The sequence below is a fragment of the Phocoena sinus genome, chromosome 9 (assembly GCF_008692025.1).
Source record: "Phocoena sinus isolate mPhoSin1 chromosome 9, mPhoSin1.pri, whole genome shotgun sequence".
In the NCBI taxonomy this organism is placed as follows: domain Eukaryota; kingdom Metazoa; phylum Chordata; class Mammalia; order Artiodactyla; family Phocoenidae; genus Phocoena; species Phocoena sinus.
Window position 1 is genome coordinate 98,237,528 of NC_045771.1, and position 23,879 is coordinate 98,261,406.

Consider the following 23,879-nt stretch of genomic DNA (forward strand, 5'->3'; position numbering starts at 1 on the left):
CAGGCAGACTCTCAACCACTGCGCCACCAGGGAAGCCCCTTCCTTCCTTTACTTCCAGCGTCAGGAGTCACGGTTGGATTCCTGGATTCCTCGTCCCCCGAGCCTCTCACCTCCCCAGCTTTGCAGCCCTCCCGCCTCCCTTGGGAGCATGAGTGGTGGTGTCCTGGGTTTTGTCCTTGGCGCCCTGTCCCCACAGTCTCCCACGGGTCTCCCCTGTGTGCTCAGGGTCCCCAGGCCTCCTCTCCGACACACCCAACATCTCTGGTGCTTGGGACACCTCCGCCGCCGCCTGGCTGGCTCCGACGGAGGAGACCGCAGCCCAGGCCTGCGCTCTGCTCTCAGGCGCGCCCTCTGCACCCAGCCCGCTTCTCTCTCTGTCACACCACCTCCTCCAGACTCTGACCCCTCGTCCGCAGGGCGCCCGATTCCGGCCTCGATGGGCCCAGGAAGCTCCCCTGCTGGGGAGACAGAGAGCACAGCCCCCATGGGCAGGTGCCACAGGCTGGAAGCCGAGCTGGGAGCCCGGGCCTCTGCTGCCCTGCTCTGTGCCCTTTCATTGCCACCTGCCCCCTGCGATTAGTGGAAACGAGGATGGGGAGGGTAGAGGGCTGGCACCGTGGGGGGGCATCAGAGGGTGAAGACAGGGCAGGTGGCCTGAGGGGGTGTCCATGGTGGTCCTGGAACCATGGGGTGGAGAGGCTGTGCACGGGTGGGGCCGGCCACCGGTGGGGACATTTGGGGAGGATGACATGAGTGCCCCGGCCGGTGACCCCCGAGCAGAGCAGCCCCTGCCCTGCAGCTGTTCTCCCCGGCGGGTCTCAGATCCTGCATCTGCTTTAGGATGAGGTCTGCCTCATCGTTCCTGTTCCTGTCTTCCGTTTACTTTATCCGCACCTTGAACCTGATCTAGGGGGCCTTGGAGATGGAGCTGGGGAAGCCGGCGGGATCAGGGCAGTGGGTTCCACCGTCACCTGTGCCTTTGTGCCGAGTTTGTGAGACATTGTGTCCCAGGTTCTGGGGGGTGACTCAGATGTATGTGGTCAGCCTCAGACCACAGCGCACCTGGGGTTCCCGTGTTCCTGGCCTCTCCCGGGTCAGCGGTGTGGGAGCCCAGGGTGAATCGGCCGCTAGGTGGCGATACCGTGCACGCATCTCCGGGCAGGGACCTGGGCTTCGGGGTTCGGTGTCAGGGCTCCAGCACAGCTTTAGGGTACTTCACGTCCAAGGTACTTCTCTCCAGTAAATCCCACCCCCGCATGCTGACGCTTGTCTGTTTCTTCCTTCAGTATTCCTTTCTGATTATAAAAGTAATTTATTGTGGAAAATATAGAAAAATACAAAAATGCACAAAGAAGATGAAAAGCATTCATCTACAATCCAATCACCCTCAACCAACCTATCGCCAACACTTTCGTCCTTCTAGCTTCTTAGATGTGTGTATATTTATAAAATTGATGGGATGATATACAATCAGTTTGCTGCTTGTTACTTTTTTTTCACTTGCCAGTGTATCATAAGGGTTTCTTTATATTACTGACTATTCCTCAAAAATAGGATTCTCTAATCATTTTGTAGATTTCCAGCCTAGGGAGAGACCGTTTACTTACTCAACTTCCACTCAACTTCCATTGATATTTAGGTCATTTCTGCTTTTATTGTTTTTTTTGGGTTTTTTTTTTTTAAGCAAAGTAAATGATTCACAGCATTTTTTTGCTCACGAAAGTGCACTTACATCTCTGATCATTTTGTAAAATGGATTTCTCTGAGTTGAGTATCTGCGAGAGTGGGTGTGTAGCTGGTTAGAGATTGTAGCACCAGTGTTACCTGTAGCAGCAGGTGGGAGACAAGCCTCCCCCTCCCTGACCAGCGTGGGGAGACGCTCTCTATGGAGTCCCCTAATACTGCCAGTAGATTTGCCCCTTCCAGAATGTACACCAGGAGCCTTCCAGTTCTCTCTCCCCTTTTAAAAAATACTGCCTCTCTCCTTCTCTTCAGATTTAAAATAACCTAAGCCTATTTATTTTAAAATACAAAAGTAACATGTACCCGTGATACAGAAAGTCCAATCCCCCGAACTGTTTACCATTTTGTGTTTTTTCTTCCCCCCCAGAAAAACCTGGCTGTGTGCTAGAAGGTTAATGCCGATAAGACTTGACCTATTTAACTGTCCCAACACCCTGTCTTTTCACTCAGTGACAGACCTTGGAGATCCTGGAGGCTCATACCAGGGGCCCTCCACCTGCAGACAGACTTGTTTCCCGGTGCCTTGCTGACGCGTGGGAACATGATTTCCAGATTTCTTCTCTTGGCCATCGGTGCTGAGAACATCCTTAAATTAAAAAAAACTTCTTATACATCTTAGTGAACTTTACAAGGACAGCCTGCGGTAACTTCTTTGTAGTGAAATCGCTGCGTTAAATGGTGCATGTATTTTAATTTGTGATCGCTGTTGCCAAATTGCTCTCTCCATGTTTTCCGCACTCACTCTTGTGACAGCTTCCCCAGCACGGCCTCAGCACAGTTTAAGCATTGTTCATGGCTTCATGCCACGTCTCCCTTCCTGATCTGTTTCAAGGTCTGCAGAGGGCCTTTCCTACCCTGTTTCCCAGCTTTTTGTTTTAAAGATGGCTTGGAGTATTTTAGAAACATAGTTTCCACCATTTCTGCTTGAATTTGATGAAGATCAAATTCTAGCTTATGTTTGGTCCATACTTATTGAAACTGATTGTAATAACTTTTTTACTTCCCTTGGGTTTCCTTGATATACAGTGGTATCACTTTTAAATAGTGATAAATTTTGTTTCCTTTTTTACATCCTTTATTCAATGATAGTGATGAATGACATTCTTTTTTTTATTCTGGCTTTAATTAGTTAAAACAAATAGAGTTTTCTTATTAATTGTGATGCTTTTGGTAAGAACTAGTAATGGGTGTCCAATGATCTCAAGAAAGTAGCCCTGTGAGTGAGTGTTTGCACTTTTTAAAATGAGAAGTAGATATTGAATTTTAGCAAATGGTGTTCGGTATCTATTGAGATGATCATTCTGGTGGCTTTTCTTCTCTGACTCTTACAGGGTAAATGGTATTGCAGGCTCTTCCAAGGTTTCTTTAACGTCTAGTAGCTTTTTACTTGCTTTCTGTCCCCACCGAATCAGGATGCCCCAGGTATAACCACTGCAAGGGACAGCGGTTGGCTCCCCTCTCTGTCACCACAGTGATGTGTGTGCCACTCTTTTGTCACTGGCTTTTAACTTGTCGCAAGAGGACACTCTGACCCCTGAGGTGACAGGCTGACCAGAGGTGGATCTGTATGTCCATCAGCCCCAGACAGACCAGACCAGAGCACATTCGCCATTGGCCTCTTACCTCCTGAGCTGAAGGTCACTTACCGTGGTCGAGACCCAGGCCAGGTCTGCCCACCTGGGAACAACCTGTACTGGCATCTGGAAAGCTGCTGGACAGAGCAGAGGCACTTGCTGGGCTGGATCTGGGCATGGTGTTCTCGCTGCTTAGGCCTCAGGAAAGACTTCACGCCTCAGGACGGTTTCCAGGGGCTCGTAGGATTTCTCGTCTGAGATCACCCGACTGAGCCATCCCTCACGGCCCCGCTCGAGAGCTCTGTGCTTTCAGCTGCTGCCTCCCCTCCTGGCCGGTTTTGGTTCAGCCCTTATGCTGGTCCTTGTCTGGCAAAACTCCAGTGGGTTCCAGTAAGAGGTTCTGCTCTTCCTTGCTCCCCAACAGCCCATGTCCTTGAAGTGGATTAAACCCCGAGCTGTCAGCCATGACAATCCAGCCAACACACCATTACCGTTGTCCCCCGGGGAGCCGGGGGGCATCGTGTAGATCCTAACACGTTCATAGTTGAAGGTAAGGTGGCAACTTTACAGCCCACTTCACAGTTTAGATGAAACGGACAAATGCCTGGTAAAACTCAAAAGGGCAAAAAGACCCAGGCAGAAGCGGAAATGTGAATACTCCTTTGTCTGTTAGGAACTCAAGTCTTACTAAATTGTTTCCCAGGAGGAAACTCCCAGCCCGTACAGCTCTGACGGTGGGTCCTCCCGGTCATTGAAGGAGTTCTAGTGCCCCCTCATATACGGACTCTTGCAGAGAAGAGGAAGGAGAGAACTTTGCAGCTACTTCAAGGAGGCGGTGGATACCCCCTGATGAGGTCGCCCCTCGGGAGGCGTGAGCCTGGCCCCTGCCCCTGCTCTGGGAGAGGTTCAAACAAGGAATTCTTTGTGGAAAAGGGTGGAGAAAAGCCGCCAGTTCTTAGGCGGATGAGTCATTTCTAGAACGTCGTCTGTGAAGTGATAGCATCAAGCCCCTGGGGTGTCCCTGTCCCTTCAGTAGGTGAGGGTGGATGGCAGGGCCGCTCATTGGGCCCTGTGGGGAGCTGGATATGTGAGGGGACTGGGTAAGACCTGGGGCAGAGCAGCGCCTGCTGCCTGCTCCCCAGAGGGGCTGACGCTGGGCAGAGACCGTTTCTCAGACCATGGCCTTCCTGGGGTGTCAGGTGTGAAAGGAGACCTGAGACGCAGCTCTGTGCTTTGCAGGCTTGGGGACACTTTTACTGATCTCAGCTGCTCATATGCTTCAGGAAGTTGGGTGCCCAAGCTCAGCCGCAGGAAGTGCATGCCTGCCCAGTCTACCCCAGGCCAGGGTTTCAGCTCCATGCTGTGGGAATGCCCCATCTTCCCTGTCCCCCAGTTCACCACCCCGTCTTCTTGTAACTACCACACCCCATGGCAGGTAGAGGGCAGATTGGGATTGGAGGAGCAGACGGGTCATAGCATCCAGGAATGCCGCTTCAGAGATGTGTGCTCTTGGAAGTAGTGCTAATCAGGAGTGGGTTTCAGGGCATATGAAGAAAACTCCAATCATGGTGGCTTGAACAAAATAGAGGTTAGTTTTCTCATGGATAAACTAAATCCAGAGAGCAGGCAGTTCAAGGCTAATGTGGTGGCTTCACAAGCATCTTGACCAGACCCTTTCTCTTTCATTATTCTGGCTTGGCTGCTCTGCCACCTCATGGCCCAAGATAAATGCTGGGGCTCCAGTCATTGCATCTGCATTCCAGCCAGCAGAAAGAAGGCAGAGCTGGCAAAAGGCATATCTCTCTCCTCTTGAGGATGCTCCCTAGCAACACTTCTGCGTATAGCTCATTGGCCAGAACTCAGCCACACAGCTGCACCAAGCTGACAGGGGAAGGGGAGAAAGGCAGTGCATTGGCTGAGACCAATGCCTTTATAGAACTTGGGTTCTGTGACCAAGGGGGTATGAATGTCGGGGAGACTGCCAGCAGTCTCTTGCCACGCACTTGCATCTGAGACCCTGACATCGGTGGGTCCATGGAAATGTGCTGGTGTGGATCGATACCCAGTGGCTTTCTTAGTGGCAGTGATACAGAACATTTCCATCACCACCAGGGTCTCGCCTCGCTTGTGGTCACACCTTCTCCCTCCTCACAGCCACCCTTAACCCTGGACCCCACTAATCTGTTCTCCATCCCTATAACCGTCACTTGAGAATGTTGTATAAACGGAATCACACAGTGTGTGACCCTTTGAACTTGGCCTTTCTTATGCTCAGCTCTATGCTTGGGTCCTTCCAGGTTGTTGCTGGGATCAATAGCTCCTTCCTTTCCGTGGCTGGCTGGTATGCCGGGTTGGAATGGACCACCTTTGTTTAACCACTCACCTGTTGAAGGACATTTTGGTTGTGTCAAATTTTGACTATTACAAATAAAACTACTATAAACATTCAGGTACAGATTTTTTACGTGGACATAAATTTTCATTATTTTTGGATAGATGCCGAGGTGTGCCATTGATGGGTCATATTTGGTTTTGCTTTTTGTTTTTTTTTTTTAAGAAACCGGCAAACTGTCTTCCAGAGTGACTGTACCATTTCACATTCCCATCAGCAACATATGCGTGATCCAGTCTCCCTGCGTTCTTGCCAGCCCTTGGTCCTGTCACCACTTTTTTTAAAGAAAATATATTATTGTTCTAATAAGTGTGTGGTGATGTCTCCTTGTGATTTTATTTTGTATTTCCCTGATGGCTAATGATGTCAAACATCTTTTCAAGTGCTCATTTTCTTTTTTGTGTGTGTGCTATTTTGTTCTTAACAACTTTTATTACCAAAAGATGCATGTTCCCTATTAAAATTTCTAGCTGCATACTGATCTAGGAGCATTCTCTCAATGGAAAGAGTCTTTATTCTGACTTTTATCTTTCTGACATTGTAAGAAGGTTTTAATATCACTGATTTATTATTCCCCTCTGCTGGCCGGTGAGCTTTTATGTTTTCAGCCAAACTGTCTGTACAGCATTTCATCTACAGATCTTTACACATGTGCAAAGATACAACAAACAAAGCACAGGGGAGAATTGTGACAGTGAATTTCCAAATGGTCCTCACAAAGCTACTTTCATGTCCCCCCAAATTTGAGGGGAGTAAGAAAAACTAAAATACAGAGTATTAGTTATGAAATTAAAGAGATACTTCATACTGTAAAGTAGATACAGGCTAGCTCTGCAAGGGAATGACCTTTAATCCACTTTTAAAAAGAAATAAAAAAGGGCTTCCCTGGTGGCGCCGTGGTTGAGAGTCCGCCTGCCGATGCAGGGGACGCGGGTTCGTGCCCCGGTTCGGGAAGATCCCACATGCCGCGGAGCGGCTGGGCCCGTGAGCCATGGCCGCTGAGCCTGCACGTCCGGAGCCTGTGCTCCGCAACGGGAGAGGCCACAACAGTGAGGGGCCCGCGTACCGCAAAAAAAAAAAAAAAAAAAAAAAAAAAAAAAGAAATAAAAATATGTGTTTATGTATTTCAAGATTTAATCCCTCATATAAAATGCTATGCTTTAATATTGATCAAAAAGCGAGTGCTTATATTTCTATCCATGTGTCTTTTTGGCCACGCTGCCCAGCTTGTGGGATCTCAGTTCCCTGATGAAAGCCCAGAATCCTAACCATTAGGCCTCCAGGGAGCTGTTTGTATGTTCTCTTCTTTGGTGAAATGCCCCTTGTGTCTATTGTCTGCTTTCTAACTGGATTTTATATTTTCATGTTTTGTAATATGATCCATTCTGAGTTAATTCTTTTTATAAAGTGTGAGATTTAAGTTCATTTTTTTTGCTAATGGATCTCCAATGGCTCCAGCACTATTTGTTTAAAAGCTTTGCTTCTACCATTGAATTGCTTTTGCACTTTTGTCAAAAATCAGTTGACCATACTTGTGTGAAGCTATTTCTGACTCTCTGTTCTGTTCCATAGATCTATGTGTCTGTCCTTCTGCCAAAACCATATTGTCTTGATTGATATAGTTATGTAGTGAGTCTTAAAATCAGTAGAGCAATTCCTCTCACTTTATTCTTTTTAAGAAAAATGAGCTATTCTAATCCCTTTGCTATTCCATTTAATATTTAGAATAAGCTTGTCTAGCTACAAAAAGAAAAGAATACCATGCTAGGATTTGACAGGAATTGACAGTGCGGAGAGGATTGACATTTTCCCTATGTTGAGTCTTCTAATCCATGAGCATGGTATGTCTGTCCATTTATTGAGATCTTCTTTGATTTCTTTCATTGGCATTGTGTAGTCTTCAGCATACAAGTTCTGTATGTGTTGTTAGATTTACACCTAGTATTTCATTTTCTCAGTGATTATAAATGGTACAGTATTTTAGTTTTGGTCTTCACACGCTCATAGCTAGTATAAAGAAATATGGTTGATTTTTTATGTTTATCTTTTATCCTATGACCTTGTGGAACTCACTTATTTGTTCTGGGATTTTTTTTCCTCCCACTGGGGTTTTCTGTGTAGACTATCATGTCTGTTTCTGTCATGTCTGCAAATAGGGACAGTTTCATTTCTTTCTTTCCCATCTGTTTTCCTTTTGTTTGCCTTCCTTGCCTTATGGCACTGGTTGGGGGCACTGCATTGTATTCAAGGTGAGGGTGAGCCAGAAATCTCTGGCTTACTGCAGGTGGTAGAGGGAAACCTTTTACCTTTGAGTGTGATGTTAGCTGCAGGTATTCTGTAGATGTGCTTCATCAAGTTGGGGAAGTTCCCTTCCATTCCTAGTTTTCTGATCATTTTTATCATGAGTCGATATTGAATTTTGTCAAAGGATTTTTTCTGTATCAGTTGATATGACCGTGAGGTTTTCCATGTGGTGGTTGATACGGTGTTAATACGATGGATTGCATGGATGTTCAAATATTTAAACAGCCTTGCATATCTAGTAAAGGTCATGGTGTAGGCCTCTACTTATATATAGCTGAATCCTATTTGCTAATGTTTTGCTAAGGATTTTTGCATCAGTATTCATGAGGGATGTGACCTCAAAAGTGGTTTTCCTTTTTTTAATACTGTCTTAGTCTGGTTTTGGTATCAGTATAATATTGACTTTATTATTTATATAAATTTATTTATTTTATTTGTATTTATTTTTGGCTGCGTTGGATCTTCATTGCTGCCCGTGGGCCTTCTCTAGTTGCAGCGAGTGGGGGCTACTCTTTGTTGCGGTGCGCGGACTTCTCATTGCGGCAGCTTCTCTTGTTGCGGAGCATGGGCTCTAGGCGTGTGGGCTTCAGTAGTTGTGGCATGTGGGCTCAGTAGTTGTGGCTCACGGGCTCTAGAGCGCAGGCTCAGTAGTTGTGGCGCACGGGCATGTGGGATCTTCCTGGACCAGGGCTTGAACCCGTGTCCCTGGCATTGGCAGGTGGATTCTTAACCACTGTGCCACCAGGGAAGCCCCCAATACTTACTTTATAAAGTGATTTGGGAAGTGTTGACTTCTATTTTCTGGAAGAGATTGTATAAAATTGATGTTAATTCTTATTTAAATGTTAGGTAGAATTCACGATGAAACCATCTCAGCCTGGAGATTACTTTTGCATGAATTTTAAAATTTTGAAGTAAATTTCTTTAGCCATTATAGGGCTTTTCTAGTTATCTTTCCTGTTGGGTGAGTTATGGTAGTTTGTATGTTTCAAGGAGTAGGTAATTGATCTAAGTTGTCAAATTTATATGTGAACTGTTGTTCACAGTATTTCCTCATATCCTCTTGATGCCTCCAGGGTCTGTAGTAAAATTATATTTCTTTCCTGAATTTGTTAGTGTCTTTCTTTCTTTTTCTTTGTCATGCTTGCTAGATATCTGTTGATTTTACTGACATTTTCGAAGAACCAGTTTCATTGCTCTGTGCTGGGCACTGTCCACTGCATATGAGTGGGGTCCCTTAACCCTCCACATGGTGCCACCGCACAGGTGCCATGTAACCCCACTTACAGACACGGGAACCCCAACACCAAGGATGAGATAACTCACCTGGGATCTCGCTGCCAGCAGGTGGCTGAGGCGAGATTGCATCTCAGATCCCCAAACCCGGCCCCCCAGACTCTGCAGTGGGCGAGGACCCAGGAGGAGGGAGCATAAGAGCTCTTTTCTTTAATAAGTGGAGAATTTGACACTATCCCTTCCTTTCTTTCCGTGACGGGCAGCGGAGGGCATTGAGAACAGCCTCAGAAAAACTCAGAAACCGCTCATCTTTCTCTACAAATGTTGTCCACACCACCCCTGGGACACGCGTCAACAGGTACATCGGCCGCCTCCTGGAAGCCCGCCAGATGGAGCTGGAGATGGCGGACCTGAACTTCTTCACCCTGAAGTACAAGCAGGCTGAGCGAGAGCGAAAGGTGAGTGCGGGGGGGCTCTGTGGGGGCTGGGAGTGAATGTGGGTGGCCCTTCTCCCTGTAGTTCTAGGCATCCCTGGCGCCCTTGGGAAGACCTTGACGTCTCCAGGAAGCTGGGCGGCTGACGGTCCTTTTCTGTGTCTTCTAGTACCACCAGCTTCAGGACGAGTATTTCACCAGCGCCGTCATTCTGGCCCTCATCCTGGCCGCCTTATTTGGCCTTGTCTACCTTCTAATAATCCCGCAGTAAGTACTGTTCCGGGTCCATCAGTCAGAGGAGAAGGTCACCAGGAGTCCTTTTCTTTTCAAGTTCAGGTTCGACTCCCGCAGTCACACTGCTGCTGTGCCCTGGCCTTTGGGGACGGCCTGAGCCACACACCAGTTCACCATTTACCGGAGGAACTAGCTGAGCACGTCTGATGGCAAACGTGTGGAGCGCTCACTCACAGCTTTTAATTTTAAATGTGCTCAATTCTCAGACACCGTATATTTTCAGTGACTCTGTCCACACCACATGCGCCATTGACCTCATGACAGCGTCTGCGGCAGGAGACAAACAGGGCACCAAATGGGCACCCTGGTGTCTAGGTGCTTCCCATTTTCAGAAACATTAAAATGAGGAAAAGTAGGCTTGGGAAAGGAACAAAAGCGTAATGATTTTAATAACATTTAGTCATCATAAGTCAAAGTGAGTGGCAGTTTTTGTCTCTCAGCAAGAAAGACCCCAGAAAATCTCCACTTTTCTTCCAGACGTACCACTTTCTTAATAAACCTCCCGAGTGGAGCAGTTCTCCTGTGAGTTTCCAGAAAGTACATGGAAGCCGCCCACCCACCCCACCCCAGGACACTGTGGACACACAGTGGCCATCTGCACGGCCCTATGTGGGGATACATCTTTTCCTAGAAAAACCCTTACCAGTTGAAGCCCAGTAAGAGAGTGGTGCCCAGCAGCCAAGTCTGTGCAACCCCAGCCCTTCCTGCATAGGGAAAGCATCTCTCAGGCACTCCCAGGACTAGAGAGACCCTGGGGGGCTTAGAAGTTGGGGTGGACACAGGAAGGGCTCCTCCCCTAGAAGACAGCCAGCATGGACAAGTCCCCAGAGACCGCTGTTCCTTCCTGGGGGCCAGTGATGGGTGAGGCAGGGGAGGAAGGGTGGGTTCCCAGGCATTTCTCGGGCACACCTCGCCCGGCCCAACCCACAGTGCCCACGTGTCTTCTGTCCTAGGAGCGTGGCCGTCCTCCTCCTGCTGGTGTTCTGCATCTGCTTCCTGGTGGCCTGTGTCCTGTATCTACACATCACCCGGGTCCAGGTATATGTGTGCTTGTGTTCTCTACCTGCTCGTTACCTAGTCCAGGTACCAGTGTGTGTGTGTCTTGCACCTGCACATCACCTGAACGGGTAGGTGCATGGCTTCTGCCTGCCCTGTTGGCAGGACAGGTGGGGTAGTGGAAGCAGTTTGTCTGCTTGCCTTCTTGGCAGGTGGAAAGAGCTGTCCGCATGTTGGGAGTTCATGAAGCCTGTCATGATGTGCCAGGTGCAGTTTGGAGTTCTGGGAAGGTGCCCCATGGACACAAGGGTGGGTGATTGGTAGTGACTGGATAAATGAACACAAGGTGTGACGCTCTTCTCTGTGGTTGGAGCGTCCTGTGGCTCGTTGTGGATTCCTGTCCTAGCCTGGGGCGGCCACACCCTCGAGGATGCTTCATTGGCTTTGGAGCCAGGGCTGAGTGCATGGCCCCGTGTCGCCCATAGCTCCTGGAAGAGGGCTCTGTGCTGGTCCCGCACGCCTCTCTCACATCCTGAACCTTCATTTTCAAATGTCCCCTGTCCCCACTAGACCCCCACTTCTCACGTCTGACAGACCCAGGGTTAATTTTGCACAGTTGTTGAAGACAGCTACTTCTTGAGAAGATGGGCTCTAGTTTTATTTATTTAAATTTTTTATTATTCATAGGTAACTTGTTGAGTTAAGAAAAAGTGTTATTTATTCAAACCACATTCCCAGCTCTTCGATTTCATAGATGGAGTGGCGTCTGGTTTGGTAAACTGGAATTTCCCACTTCAAATAAGATTGCTTTATTCACCTAATTTCAAGTGAAAGCATGGCAAGTGGATGCTAATTTCTTAGCCCGTCCCATTCATCCCCAGTGTTCAGAATCTGTGTACCTGATGGACAGTTTTCCTGGAGGAGGTGGCCCTGGCTCACCCAGCCCCTTTCTTTCCACCCACACCCCCCTCCTTGCCCTCCCCCATGGGCTTGAGCATTTTTTCTAGGTGTGCGATTTTGACCCATTGCTTCATGGGTCCGCTCGGAGCGATGGTCAGGAAGCAGCGGGGTGCAGCGTGCATGGTCCTGGCAGCAGGCAGCTGCGGGTCGCCCGGCCAGTGCGCGCCAGTTCAGGGGCCAGCTTACACGCTCGCACACTCCCCTTCGCAGGCCCTGCGCCGGGCTTGGAGCTCACCGTGGGGCTTGTGCAGAAGACTGGGCGCCAGGCGACAGGAGGGGCCAGACAGCAGGCAGGCTCTGGCTGGGGAGGGTGGGGACAGGCAGCGGGGGCAGGGTCATCCCGCAGAGGCCAGCACGTGCTGAGATGGGGAGACGTGAGTGGTCACGGCTGTGCATGCAGGCGGGAGGGTCCATTGCAGCTGAGCATCCCCGAGAAGGCCTGGGAGTCAACTGGGCAGAGTGCCTTCCTCTGTGACGTAGAAGCGGCCACAGCCAGGGCATGCAGCCGGTGTGGCAGCTCCATTGCTAGGGGCTGCCAGCGCGAGGGCCTCAGTGTCTCCGTCCGTGAAAGGGACGGACACTGGAGCTGATATTCATGATGTACTGGGAGCAGGGCCTGGCACACATTCTTCCCGTATTTCAGCCTCACTTTTCTGTCCGCCGTCCCAGTCACCCCTTCGTGGTCCCCTGAGCGAAGGTACCGCTCAGGAGGTGGGGCTCCTGCGTTGGGCTTCCTGCCCTCCCTACGGCCCTGGCAGGGCTGGCCTCCGGGGAGGAACAGTGCCCTGCCCACCGTGCCCCCGGCCCGGCCCACCCTAGACCCCGCGAGCCGCCTACAGGGGGTGGGGAAGGCAGGGAGGAGGTCTGCAGTGGTGGTGAGATTCCGCTTACACTGGACGTCGTCGATGAATGGACAGTGCCTGGGAAGTTAGAAAACCTGTAGGTTTTCCCTCCGTGGGGAGGGAGACAGAGCCTCAGCAGAGGACAGTGACCCTCTGGGGACACACTCGAGGGCTCTGCTAGCCCCTGAGGGTGCCCTGCCGTCCCCGTGACGCATCCTTTTCTACCTCAGCCCCAGTGGCTTCTGCAGTGCATCTGTGTGGGGTTGAGTTCATGTATTTAGCATAGGGTAAGTCATATTTTTTAAACTTCAAATTGCAACTCTCTGGGGGTCTGTGAAATTAGGGGTTTTTTGCTTGTTTTTGTGTGTGGTTTTTTGTTTTTTGTTTTTGTTTTTGTGAGATGTGAAGAAAAGGAATGGAATAGGAATGAATGAAAATGCCATCCTACATCAACTGTAGTCAGGGTTTCCCGGAAGTTTGCTTCAGTTGTGCGTACCCGTGCGCCGTAGTGTAAAACGCAGTTCTTACTGCACTTGATCTTAGCCAAAGGCTGATGTCAGGTTTGATGCCTGGTCAGAAGCCTCTGAAGCCCCCGCCCCCATGGGAGCACGTGGTCTCTGGCCACGCCCTGTGCTTCTCTGGGCCCTAAACACGCATGGGCGGAGAATAAGCCCAGAGCGCAGAGGCAGGGCTGAGTGGAGAAGGCTGCGGTTGTGTAGTTGTCGGCTTTGCCTCGGTCGTTTAGACTGCAGCCACGCGGCTCCGGCAGAGTGTCGCCCGCATTAGGACTGACCTTCCACGGTGCCGGGCGGTCACCCCTCCTTTCGCCGGCCATCTGGTGCGGCCGCGGTTTCTTCCGTGTGTCGCGCCCTGATCGCAGCACGCTCCACGGCTCTGCTTCTCTGCAGGGCACCGGGCAGGGTCTTGCTCTGCATCCCCTTGCCTCGCGGCCTTGTCACACTGTTGGGGTCCTTTGTGAAGGCCATCAGTCTTAAAATGAACAGACAGCCCTTCTTATCATGCCTGTGTTCCTACCCCTCCAGTTGCTCTCAGCAAACAAGCCCCAGCTCCACGTGGGTCCTTGTGATTGTCATTATTAATTTCCAGAGAGGTATTTTAACTCTTGTGTATTCAATCAAACACGTTCGTAGGATCAGGCATTTAGCATGGAGTGAAGAGGGTCTCAGTACCCCGAGGCTGGCCGTCACAGCTCTTCACCATTGTGTGATCCAGGGGTGGCCTTAAACAATGTTATTTTGCAGGTAACAGAAGAGCCAGCTCAAATGGTCTTAAACGAGAAAGGGAATTTATTGTCCTATATATTCGGAAAATCCAGAGGGAGGGAGAGAGGGAGGGGAGGAGGGTGGGCCCAGGGCTGGTTTTATCCAGTGACTCCATTCAACTACCTGAGACCAGTTTCTCTCTGGGTCTTCTAACTGCCCCTATGTGCCGTCTCAGCCCAAGCCTGTGCTTCCTTGGGTGGCCCAAAGCCATCAGCAACCCAGCTGTACATCCACGTCCACCCTCCAGGCCCGGAGGGGGACACACCGTGGGCAGGGCTTGCCCAGCCTTGGCCAGTGGCCCTCCACTCATCGCCTCCCAAGAGACATTTGTCCTGTTTCCACCTCTCCCGCAGCACCAGGGGCCAGGCCCCACTCCCGGTGGTGCCCTGGGGGCTCCTGAAGCCCACCCGGCCAGAAGCAGCATCTCCAGGGTTTGCTGAGTAAAAGGGTGAGCAGCCCATGCTTCTTGGGGCTGGGGGCAGGAGTCCCCCGGCTCATCCACGGCCTTGCCCAGGGCTCAGTGGGAGAGAAGACTGGGACGGGCGTGATGCAGGTACTAAGACAGCGGGGCTCACACCACCGCAGAACAGCTCCCCTGCGTGAGGACCTCAGAGGAGATCCGTGTTTCAAGGAAAATACAACAGTATTGGAGCCTAGAACTGGGACCCAGATCCATATCCACCACTGTGTGAGCTGGAGCGCCCCACTCTGTGTCTCCTGGACTGTAGAATGAGTGGTGTCTGGGCCGCATTTCCTCACCGGTAGAGCAGGATCGGTAATGATCCCAACTTCATAGCGGGGAGGATAGAGGGATAACCATGTAGATGGTCCCGGGCTCCCTGGCTGGTCGGTGTTTTCTGTAATCTCCCTGTGGTCTCTATTTGCGTTTTCATTTCTAATTTCAGAAGTGTGAATCTAAGAAGAACTTCTTTTATCCATGAAATCATTTTTGAATATTGCAAAATGTGTTTATTAAATAGACTTAAAATAAGTCTTCTAATAACTTGACAAAAATTTTATAAAGCCTGTATGAAGAAAATGATAAAACTTAGTTAAAGCATATAAGACACAGATAAATGGAAAGTCTTACCATTTCTGAGATAGAAGGATGCAATATACTGAAAATGTCAAGGTAATCTGTTTGGTGATTTTCAGTGCCACCCAGCGTCACAGCATCTTTTTAATAAGACTCCAGTTTTCGTCTTTTTTAGTTTTGGCAGCTTTTTCACCGGGGAGATTAATTATATGAAAACAGCCAAGAAAGGTGTGTGAAGGATGAATAGTCGGTGAGACTCTAGCTGCGTACAGGTGGCTCTCAACATTCTGTACTGTGATTTATTTACCGTGAACACGATCGACTTTGTAATAAGAGGCCGTTTTTTCACTAACATTTTGTTGTTCAGTGTTTTCCAGGGTGCCTGACGATCCAGATCCGCACCGTCCTGTGTATCTTCATCGTGGTCTTAATCTACTCCGTGGCCCAAGGCTGTGTGGTGAGTGTCTCTGCTGAGCACGGGGCTGGGCGTGGCGAGAGCCGCCAGGCGCAGGTACGCGGGGGGCCCTGCGGGGACCACCCTGGAGGGCCTGGCCCTGGGCTGGGGAGGGAAACAAGGGGATCAGAGATGGGCCTGGGGGTGCCCAAGGAAGTGCGGGGTGGGAAGGGGACGTCACCCAGTGCAGGACACGCGATCCTCCTGGGAATGGAGGCCCGGCCTTCCCAGTGCACAGAGGATGAAGCTTGGGCAGAGAAACAGGAAGGAGGGGGTGGGGGGAGGGTCAGGATGGAGCTGAGTGGTTTGGGAGGATGGTAGGGGTCTCATGCCCCCAGGCCCAGGCCCTGGGGAGCCTGCCCCCTCTTGGGTAGTCAGGAGACTAGAAGGGCCGGGAGCAGGCAGAAGTTTCCGAGGCCCGGCTGATGGCGCTGCGGGAGCGGGTTGGAGCGGGAGGCCGTAGGGGGCTGGGAGCAGGGCGCGTGAGTGTCCTGAGTGGGGCTCCTTCCACGCTCCTGGGTCCTCTGTCCCCCTTCCAGGTGGGCTGCCTGCCTTGGGCCTGGAGCTCCAGTCCCAACGGGTCCCTGGTGATCCTGTCGTCTGGGCGCCGGGACCGCGTGCTGCCCGCCGTGCCCTGCGAGTCTGCGCCCCACGCCCTGCTGTGTGGCCTCGTGGGCACCCTCCCGCTGGCTGTATTCCTGCGGGTGTCCTCCTTGCCAAAAATGATCCTGCTTGCCGTGCTTACCACCTCCTACATCCTCGTCCTGGAGCTCGGCGGGTACACGAAGGCCGTGGGGTAGGTACGCTGTTCCGGCTAGAGCCGGTGGCCAGGCATCGCCTGTGTCCACGCGAGGGGCCCTGTGTTCCGACTTGCTGAACAGAAGCTCGCCAGTGCCAGGGCTTCTCCCTTTCTTCACTTGGACCCACGTTCCAGCCAGTCCTCGGGTTTCCCCGGGGATGTGGCTCTCCGCCCGGGTCAGTCCCAGGCGCCGCTGGGGGTGTCGCGTCTGAGGGGCCTCTGGGGACCAGCCTTGCGTTCGGGACACTGACGTGGGTTTCCTTCCTTTTCTTCCCCAAGGGGTGACGCCATCTCGGGCCGCAGCTTTGAGCCGATCGTGGCCATCCTCCTGTTCTCGTGCACGCTGGCCCTGCACGCCCGGCAGGTGGACGTCAAGCTGCGGCTGGACTACCTGTGGGCCGCACAGGCAAGAGGAACCCCTCAGCTTCCGTGGGGTGGGGGGGGCGGGGGCCCCTTGGGAGAGGTGTCAGGTGGGGGCTCCCGGCTGGACGCCGGCGGCTCTGTGGATGGCACCATTGGGGCCAAGGAGCAGGAAGGCAGGCAGGCGGGGGGGCAGTCTGACGAGCCCTGTGCGACGGTCAGAGTTTGACTGCTTTGCCAGCAGTGAGCAAAGGCGTGCTGGCAGAGGGGTGACGGTGCAGAGGGGCTCGGCCTCCGCTGGCCGGACGTGACAGTGGGTCTCATCAGGCTCGTGGAAAATTCCTGAAGATGCCAAATCTCGCATGGCCCGCTCCAGATTTAGGTCTGTGGTTGGGGGTCAGGACCTGACGTTTTTACAGTGCATGCTGGGGAATTCTGAAACGAGAGGGAGAGACACGGAGGAGTAGCAGACCCGTGAGCTGTCCTGGGCCCTGAGCCCCTGTGTCAGGCGACGACCCCAGAGCACAGGCACACCGGGCATACCCAGGGCCACTTCTGGGCTCAGCCCAGGTCACGCGTGGTGTCGTGTGTCTCCAAGCCCCCTCATCACCTGTTCCTTGTCCCCTTGTCACCTGCTCTGTGTCCCCGACTCTGGGAACCGAGACCTTCCGGCTTTCTGGTCCAGAGGTCAGACTCCATCTGTGTAACTTGTGCACTTCTTGGCTCTGGACACATTGCTTCCCCTTGGTTTCCTCATCTAAAAACGGGGAGGCGGGTGTGCGGTAGAACAGGGGCTGCAGGGGACTCTTCTCGTCTGACACATGAAGAAGCAGCCCTTGGCTGTCTGAGGGAGTTCATTCTGTTCAGTCCTCCCAGCAGCCCTGCCCGGGAGGTGGGATTACAGATGGGATCAGACACGGATGTGACGTGCCCAGGGCCAGGGCTGGAATGACTGGAGGTCCCAGCAGGTCTGTGGTGGGTGGGAGCATCCGCATACCAAGGATCCTGTGTGTAGCCAGGGTCCCAGCCCAGAGCCACGTGGCTCTGAGCCAGGTGTCTGGGTGCACCCCGCTGTCACCCCACACTCTCCCCGCCTGCTGGGGGGCCCAGGCTCCTTTTTTTTCTGCCTGCCCACACCCTTGCTTCAGGAAGACGGATGACGCCTGTCCGTGTCCTGCGGTGGAAGAGGCAGGAGGTCAGTGGCTGAGGCCCTCGCTGGTCAGCTGTGTCGGGTGGGCAGGAGGTGGGCCTAGAGTTAAGTGGTCCTCCTCGGGAATCCCACAACTCCACTTGGGGTCCCTTGTCCGCAGTAGAATGGAGTGAGGACCCTAATCCCGTGTGGGAGTGTATTGGTTGGCTTCTGCAGAGAGGAGATTTATTCCCGGGATTGGCCTGCGAGGTTACGGAGACTGACACGTCCCGCTGTCTGCCACCTGCCGTGAGAGAACAGGAGTGCTGGGGTGTACGTAGTCCAGTCTGGGTCCCAAGGTCAGAAACCGGGAGTGCTGATGTCCGAGGGAGGGGGAAGATGGACGCCCCAGCTCAGGCTGAGAGCGGAGTGCCCCTCCTCTGCTATTTTCTCCTCTTCAGGCCCCAGGGGATTGGATGATGCCCACCCACGTTGGAGCGGGCGACCTCCTCCCGCAGTCCAGCTGTTCAGAGCTAATCTCTCCTTCAGACACACTCAGAAGGGATGCTCACCAGCCATCCGGGCGCCCTGTGGCCCAGTCAAGTTGACACATACATTAGCCATTGCAGTGAGGAATAATTACACTTCCCTTCCCAGCAGGCTTGGCGCACAATAGGTGCAGACACTGTGTTACATCTGACAGGCTGTAGGCCCCACTGGGCTCTCTCCGGAGCCACTGCTGGGTGTTCTCCCTGTGGGAAGGAGGGGCAGGGAGGGGGGATGGGAGGGCTGGCTGTGATGGGGGCGGAAGGCAGCGGCCGCTCCAGTGGAAACTGCTGTTCACCCTCTAGTTTAATTAACCTGGAAAAGACAGATGCTACTTAAACAGGTTGCTGTCTGCACACCAGGGCAGGTTGTATTCAAGATCATGAAGAATCATTCCATTATTCTGGGTAAACAAAAGAAAGAAAATGTGCGTGCGTGTGTGTGTGTGTGTGTGTGCGCACACGGATATGCTAGGTGAAAAGCATGGCTTATTTATTCCTTTGTATACAGCAGCGTTGCTGAGGTGTAATTCACATCCCACGTGGTTCACGCACCCATCTAAAGTATACAATTCAGTGGCTTTCAGTATATTCACAGCATCGTGCAACCAACACCACAGTCAGTTTTAGTACATTTTTATGCTGCCCAAGGAACCCCCATAACCATTAGCGGTTGCTCCCCATTTCTAGCCACCCCCCAGCCCTGAGCCACCACTCATCTACTTTCTGTCCCTGTGGGTTTGCCTGTTTCTTTATTCTTCAGCCTGTACTCTTAAGTCAGTGCCTGTTCTGGACACACTGACTCCCTGTGTGCGGCCAGTGGGAGCCCTGAGCCAGCCCTTGCTGGGACAGACCCCTGATTCGCAGGGGCCTGTGGCCCAGCCCTGTCTTCACCCCATACCTGGATTCCAGGTGGGCAGGGGCCGCAGAGATCTGAGCCCCCTGGCTCCCTCTCCACAGGCAGGGACCCCCCAGGTGCGCTCTCTGGAGAGCACTGGCCCCAGTTCCTGTGCAGCTTGGGCAGGGCCCCTGGTGAGGGCATAAGGGTGGGAATCCACCTGATTCTGGCTCACCCCGCATCTTGGGGCGCTCAGGCGGCCGCCTTCACCGGTGCCAGATCGAGGCTGCAGCCCCACCGACATGTGCACACGATGCCCAGCCAGGCTTCTGGGAAGAGCCTGGGCTTCTCTGGGCCTCTTGGACGCTTGAGACTCAACCGTGGGAGGGTGAGGGGCTGGTGTTGAGGAAAGGGGACAAGGTGTGTGCCAGGAGGGGGAACTTCACAGAGACCCCGGGGGTAAGGGTGGCGGGGAGACCATTGAGGGGTCAGAGCCCCCCCCGTTCTCTGTGGGCAGGGCTGACTGCTGGCCCCAAAGCCAGGGTGGCAGGATCCCATCCCTGTCTCTGGAAGGTGGCCTGGCCATGGAGTGTGATGGAGCAGGGGCAGGGGGAGGCACCCCGGGATGGGGACCCCACAGTCCCAGGGGCCTCCAGGGGGCAACTTGGAAGTGGCCCTGTAGAGCCCGGGCATGGTTGTCCATCAGGCACGGGGGTTGCGGTAGAGGTGGGTGTGGTCTCAGGCACGTAGCACTCAGTCTGGGCAGAGGGCAGAGGGCACGCTCCAGACCAATGAGGTCAAGAGAGCTAATGGCACTTGGACCATCTGAAAGGTGGGGCAGGGATAGGACAACCCCAGGCTGGTGCAGTGCCCAGGGCACCACAGTGGAAGGGGTCCTCAGAACCTGGGACATTTTGGGCCACCAGACAGGATTCACGACCTTCAGCCAAGGGACACAGCCAGCCCACAGTGACCATGCTGGGAGGGACCCAGCCACGCTCTCCTGCCTCCCCCGCAGCCCCTACTGATGTTCCCACCGGCCGAGCCCGGCCAGAAGCCAGCGGCAAGGGGGCCTGTAGGCAGAGCCCTCTGGGTGGGTCCTGGGTCAGCGCAGACGCCAGGGGAAGAGGCCGGCACACACCATTCCTGGAAAGGGCACGTGGCTGCTGCAGTTTGCCAGAGCCGCGCCAGGTAAGGGAGGACGGCCTCTTCGTGGTGGGCTGTGCCGCTGAACTTGGTCTGTCCGGCTCCGGCCGGGTATCCAGGGTGACCGGGCAGGCTGGTCCCTGAGATGTGTCTGCTCGCCGTCCGCTGGGCCCTCTGGTTTAAGATCTTTCAGTTATGAGTAGCTACTCAGAGCTAGAGAAGAACGGTCCAGGAAGAGCTGGACCGGCTTGCGGGTGTGGGAGATGGGGTTTCCCGCTTGTTGACTGGGTGCCCGTTCTGGACCTCACGCTCAGAGAGTGGGATTGAGGCCCCGGCTGTCGGCTCCCCCAGCCGGGGACCCCTTCCCCCAGGCAGGCAGGCAGGTTCTCTCGTCTGGATTGGCAAGAGCTGTTCTTGGCATTGGTGTCCCCTTAAATGTTAACTAAGTCCAGTGGTTGACCCTGTCCTGGGGTCCTCTGCCAGCGATACCCCTTGCACACCCGGCCCCACTGTGAAGAGCGCTTTCCGGGGAGTCTGGTGCAGGAGAGAACCTCTGTGTCACGGGGGAAGGATTGCCTACATGGAACACACTGACATATTTTTCTAACGATGTGTAACGGGAAACGCCTCGCTTTCCTGTAAACGCAGCAAAACAAGGAAATTTCTAGACTTTGCCCATTTGCCCCCTGGATATTTCAGCATGTCCTGTAGAGGCACATCAGAGTGCCTCGAACTGTTGCAAAATTGCCAGACCAAAGACTCAGTGGGTTAATTATTTATTGAGACCCAGCTGGTTCTAGAAACCTAAATAAACTGATGGGCTTTTCCTTCCTGACGACTTCCTCAACCTCTTAATCTGGAACTATCGGAATGCCTTTGCTCCAGTGATTTTTTTTTTCTTTGAAAAAAATAATATAATGATATGATATGATGTCATTATCGTATGATATGATAAGATGATATATGATAATGATATGATAAGATAATCATGGTGACACTTATAATTTTGATTATGATAAAAATTTCTCTCTCTACAATGAGTGCCTATTCCGACGGAAATTCCCACTTGTGCAGTGGCCATTCTCAGCACTCGGTGGCCGGGGGGAGCTCAGACGTGGAGTTCCCAGTGGCTGGGCTGAGCTGAGGCCTGCTGCAGCTCCTTCTCCAGTCACTTCCCAGGCCTCCTTTCTCCACACGTGTGACAGGCCCACGGCCTGACCGGGCCCCCAAGTTGGTGACATTAGCCTATAAAGATAACACCTGATAGAGCCTTGGAGATTTTGGAGGAGTTAGCTAGGGAGAGGTTCTGTTGCTGTTGGATGGTGTTTTATATATGTCAGTTAAGTCAGGTTCTGATTTTCTCTCTAGTCATTCTATCAAGTTTTGAGAGAATGGTGTTGGAATTTCTAACTACAACTGTGGATAGAACTTGTTGCAGTTCTATCAGTTTTTGTTTTATGTATTTTGATGATCTGTTATTAGGTGCATAAATATTTAGGATTATGTCCTCTTGATAAATTGAAACCTTTTCCCTCTGATCAACAAAAAGACGCTCTTCGGGCTCCCCTGGTGGCGCAGTGGTTGAGAGTCCACCTGCCGATGCAGGGCACATGGGTTCGTGCCCCGATCTGGGAAGATCCCACATGCCGCAGATTGGCTGGGCCCTTGAGCCATGGCCGCTGGGCCTGCGCTTCCGGAGGCTGTGCTCCGCAACGGGAGAGGCCACAACAGTGAGAGGCCCGCGTACTGCAAAAAAAAAAAAAAAAGATGCTATTGTATACCTGTGGGCTAAAACCAAAAACTCCAAATAAATATCGATCCCTAAAAAAAAGACCTTCTTTTTCCAGGTAATATGCTTGGCTCTGCAGTCTGCTTTGTCTGATATTAATATAGGTAATCCAGCTCTCTTGTTATATGTTTTTCCATCATTTTACTTTTAACCTATTTGTATCTTTTTATTTAAAGTGGATTTCATATAAGCAACGTACAATTGGATCTTGCCTTTTAATCGAGCTGTTCCATTTACAATTAATGTGATTATTGATGTGGTTGGATTCTAATCTTTAATCTTCCATGTTGCTGTTTCCTATTTGTCCCATCTGTGCTTTGCTTTCATTTTCCTCTTTTTCTATTTTAGGTTAATTAAATATTTCTATTATTCCACTTGATCTCCCTCTTTTCTTATTAGCTCTAAGTCTTTGTTGTATTTTTTTTAATGGATACTTATCATAGCTTGTCTTCAAGTGGTATTATACGACCTCACATACAGTATAGGAACCACAGCAGCAGTATGTACATCGGTTTCTTCCATCCTAGGGATTTTGCCATTGACATCATCATAGATTTTATTTGTACATATATTATAACCCCCCAAATATATTATTATTTCCATCATAAACATTAAAGTCTATTTTAAAGGTATGTTATAATGAGAAAGAGTATTTTTTGTTTACTCACATAGTTACGCTTTCTGGTGCTTTTCATTCCTCTCTGCAGATCCAGGCTTCTGTCTGTTGTCATCTTCCTTCTGCCTGAAGGACCCACTTTAATGTTTCTTGCAAGTCTGTTGGTAATGAATTCTTTCACCTCTTGCGTGTCTGAAAAATTCTTCATTTTGCCTTTGTGGTTGAGAGATACTTTTGCTGGGTATAGGATTCTGAGTCCATGATCTTTTTTTTCTGCTCAGTGCGTTAAAGATGTTCCGCCACCTTTCGTCTGGCGTTGCTTTTAATGATAAGTCTGCTATCATCTTTATCTCTGTTCCTCTGACCCCACCTCCCCTCGTGTTTCACCCTCTTGACAGTGGGTTGGGGGCTCCTCTGGATGCCTGTGCCCCGTGTGACCTGACCAGCCTGGTCCACCCTGAATCTCCACACTTGTCCCCTCCGCAGGGCAGCCGCTCCTCTATGGAGACAAGCACCATCATTGATCGCCTGCCCAGCTGATGCAGTTGTTGATGCACATGTCTCACGGAGTGCCTTTTCCTCAAGTGAGACTAAATTATCAAAGGGAGGCAACTAGGAATGATTCAGTTCAAGAGTTAGAGATGAAGTCCTTCTCACCTGGGGACTGATGACCCTCTGTCTCAGCTTCTCTGTGTGCTTTGGAAAGGCCCTTTCCCTTTCAGTGCTTCCCCAGGAGGAGGTGGTTCTCAGAGCCTGGGTGTCCCGAAGAGGGGGTGTGTGTACCCCAGAAGGCAAGTGAGATAGCACAGTGGGGTTTTGGAAGAAGACACCATGATGGTTAGCTTCTGTGTGAACTTGGCTGGATCACGAGGTGCCTAGTTATTTGGCCAAAGGTTTTTCTGCGTACGTCTGGAAGGGTATCTCTAAATGAGATTAGCATTTGAATTGGGTTCAGTAGAACAGATTCCCCCTCCCAATGTGGTGGGCCTCATCCAATCCATTGAGGGAGGCCTGAATAGAACAGAAAGGTGGAGGAAGGGAGAATTGGAGCCCCTCTCGCCTGACTGCACGATCTGGGACATCGTCTCTGCCCTCAGCACCCCGGTTCT

The 23,879-nt window shown here is 51.7% G+C and overlaps 1 protein-coding gene across 1 annotated transcript in view; it reads left to right on the top strand.

The window, feature by feature from the left end:
• Window positions 1-23,879, top strand: part of ADCY1 (adenylate cyclase 1) — a 114,908-nt gene that overhangs the window by 72,995 nt on the left and 18,034 nt on the right. The window contains exons 9-14 of the mRNA XM_032643229.1: window positions 9,513-9,707; window positions 9,853-9,950; window positions 10,931-11,015; window positions 15,462-15,551; window positions 16,088-16,344; window positions 16,627-16,753. Coding sequence (XP_032499120.1) covers window positions 9,513-9,707; window positions 9,853-9,950; window positions 10,931-11,015; window positions 15,462-15,551; window positions 16,088-16,344; window positions 16,627-16,753 — 852 coding nt within the window. The remainder of the gene's footprint in view (window positions 1-9,512; window positions 9,708-9,852; window positions 9,951-10,930; window positions 11,016-15,461; window positions 15,552-16,087; window positions 16,345-16,626; window positions 16,754-23,879) is intronic.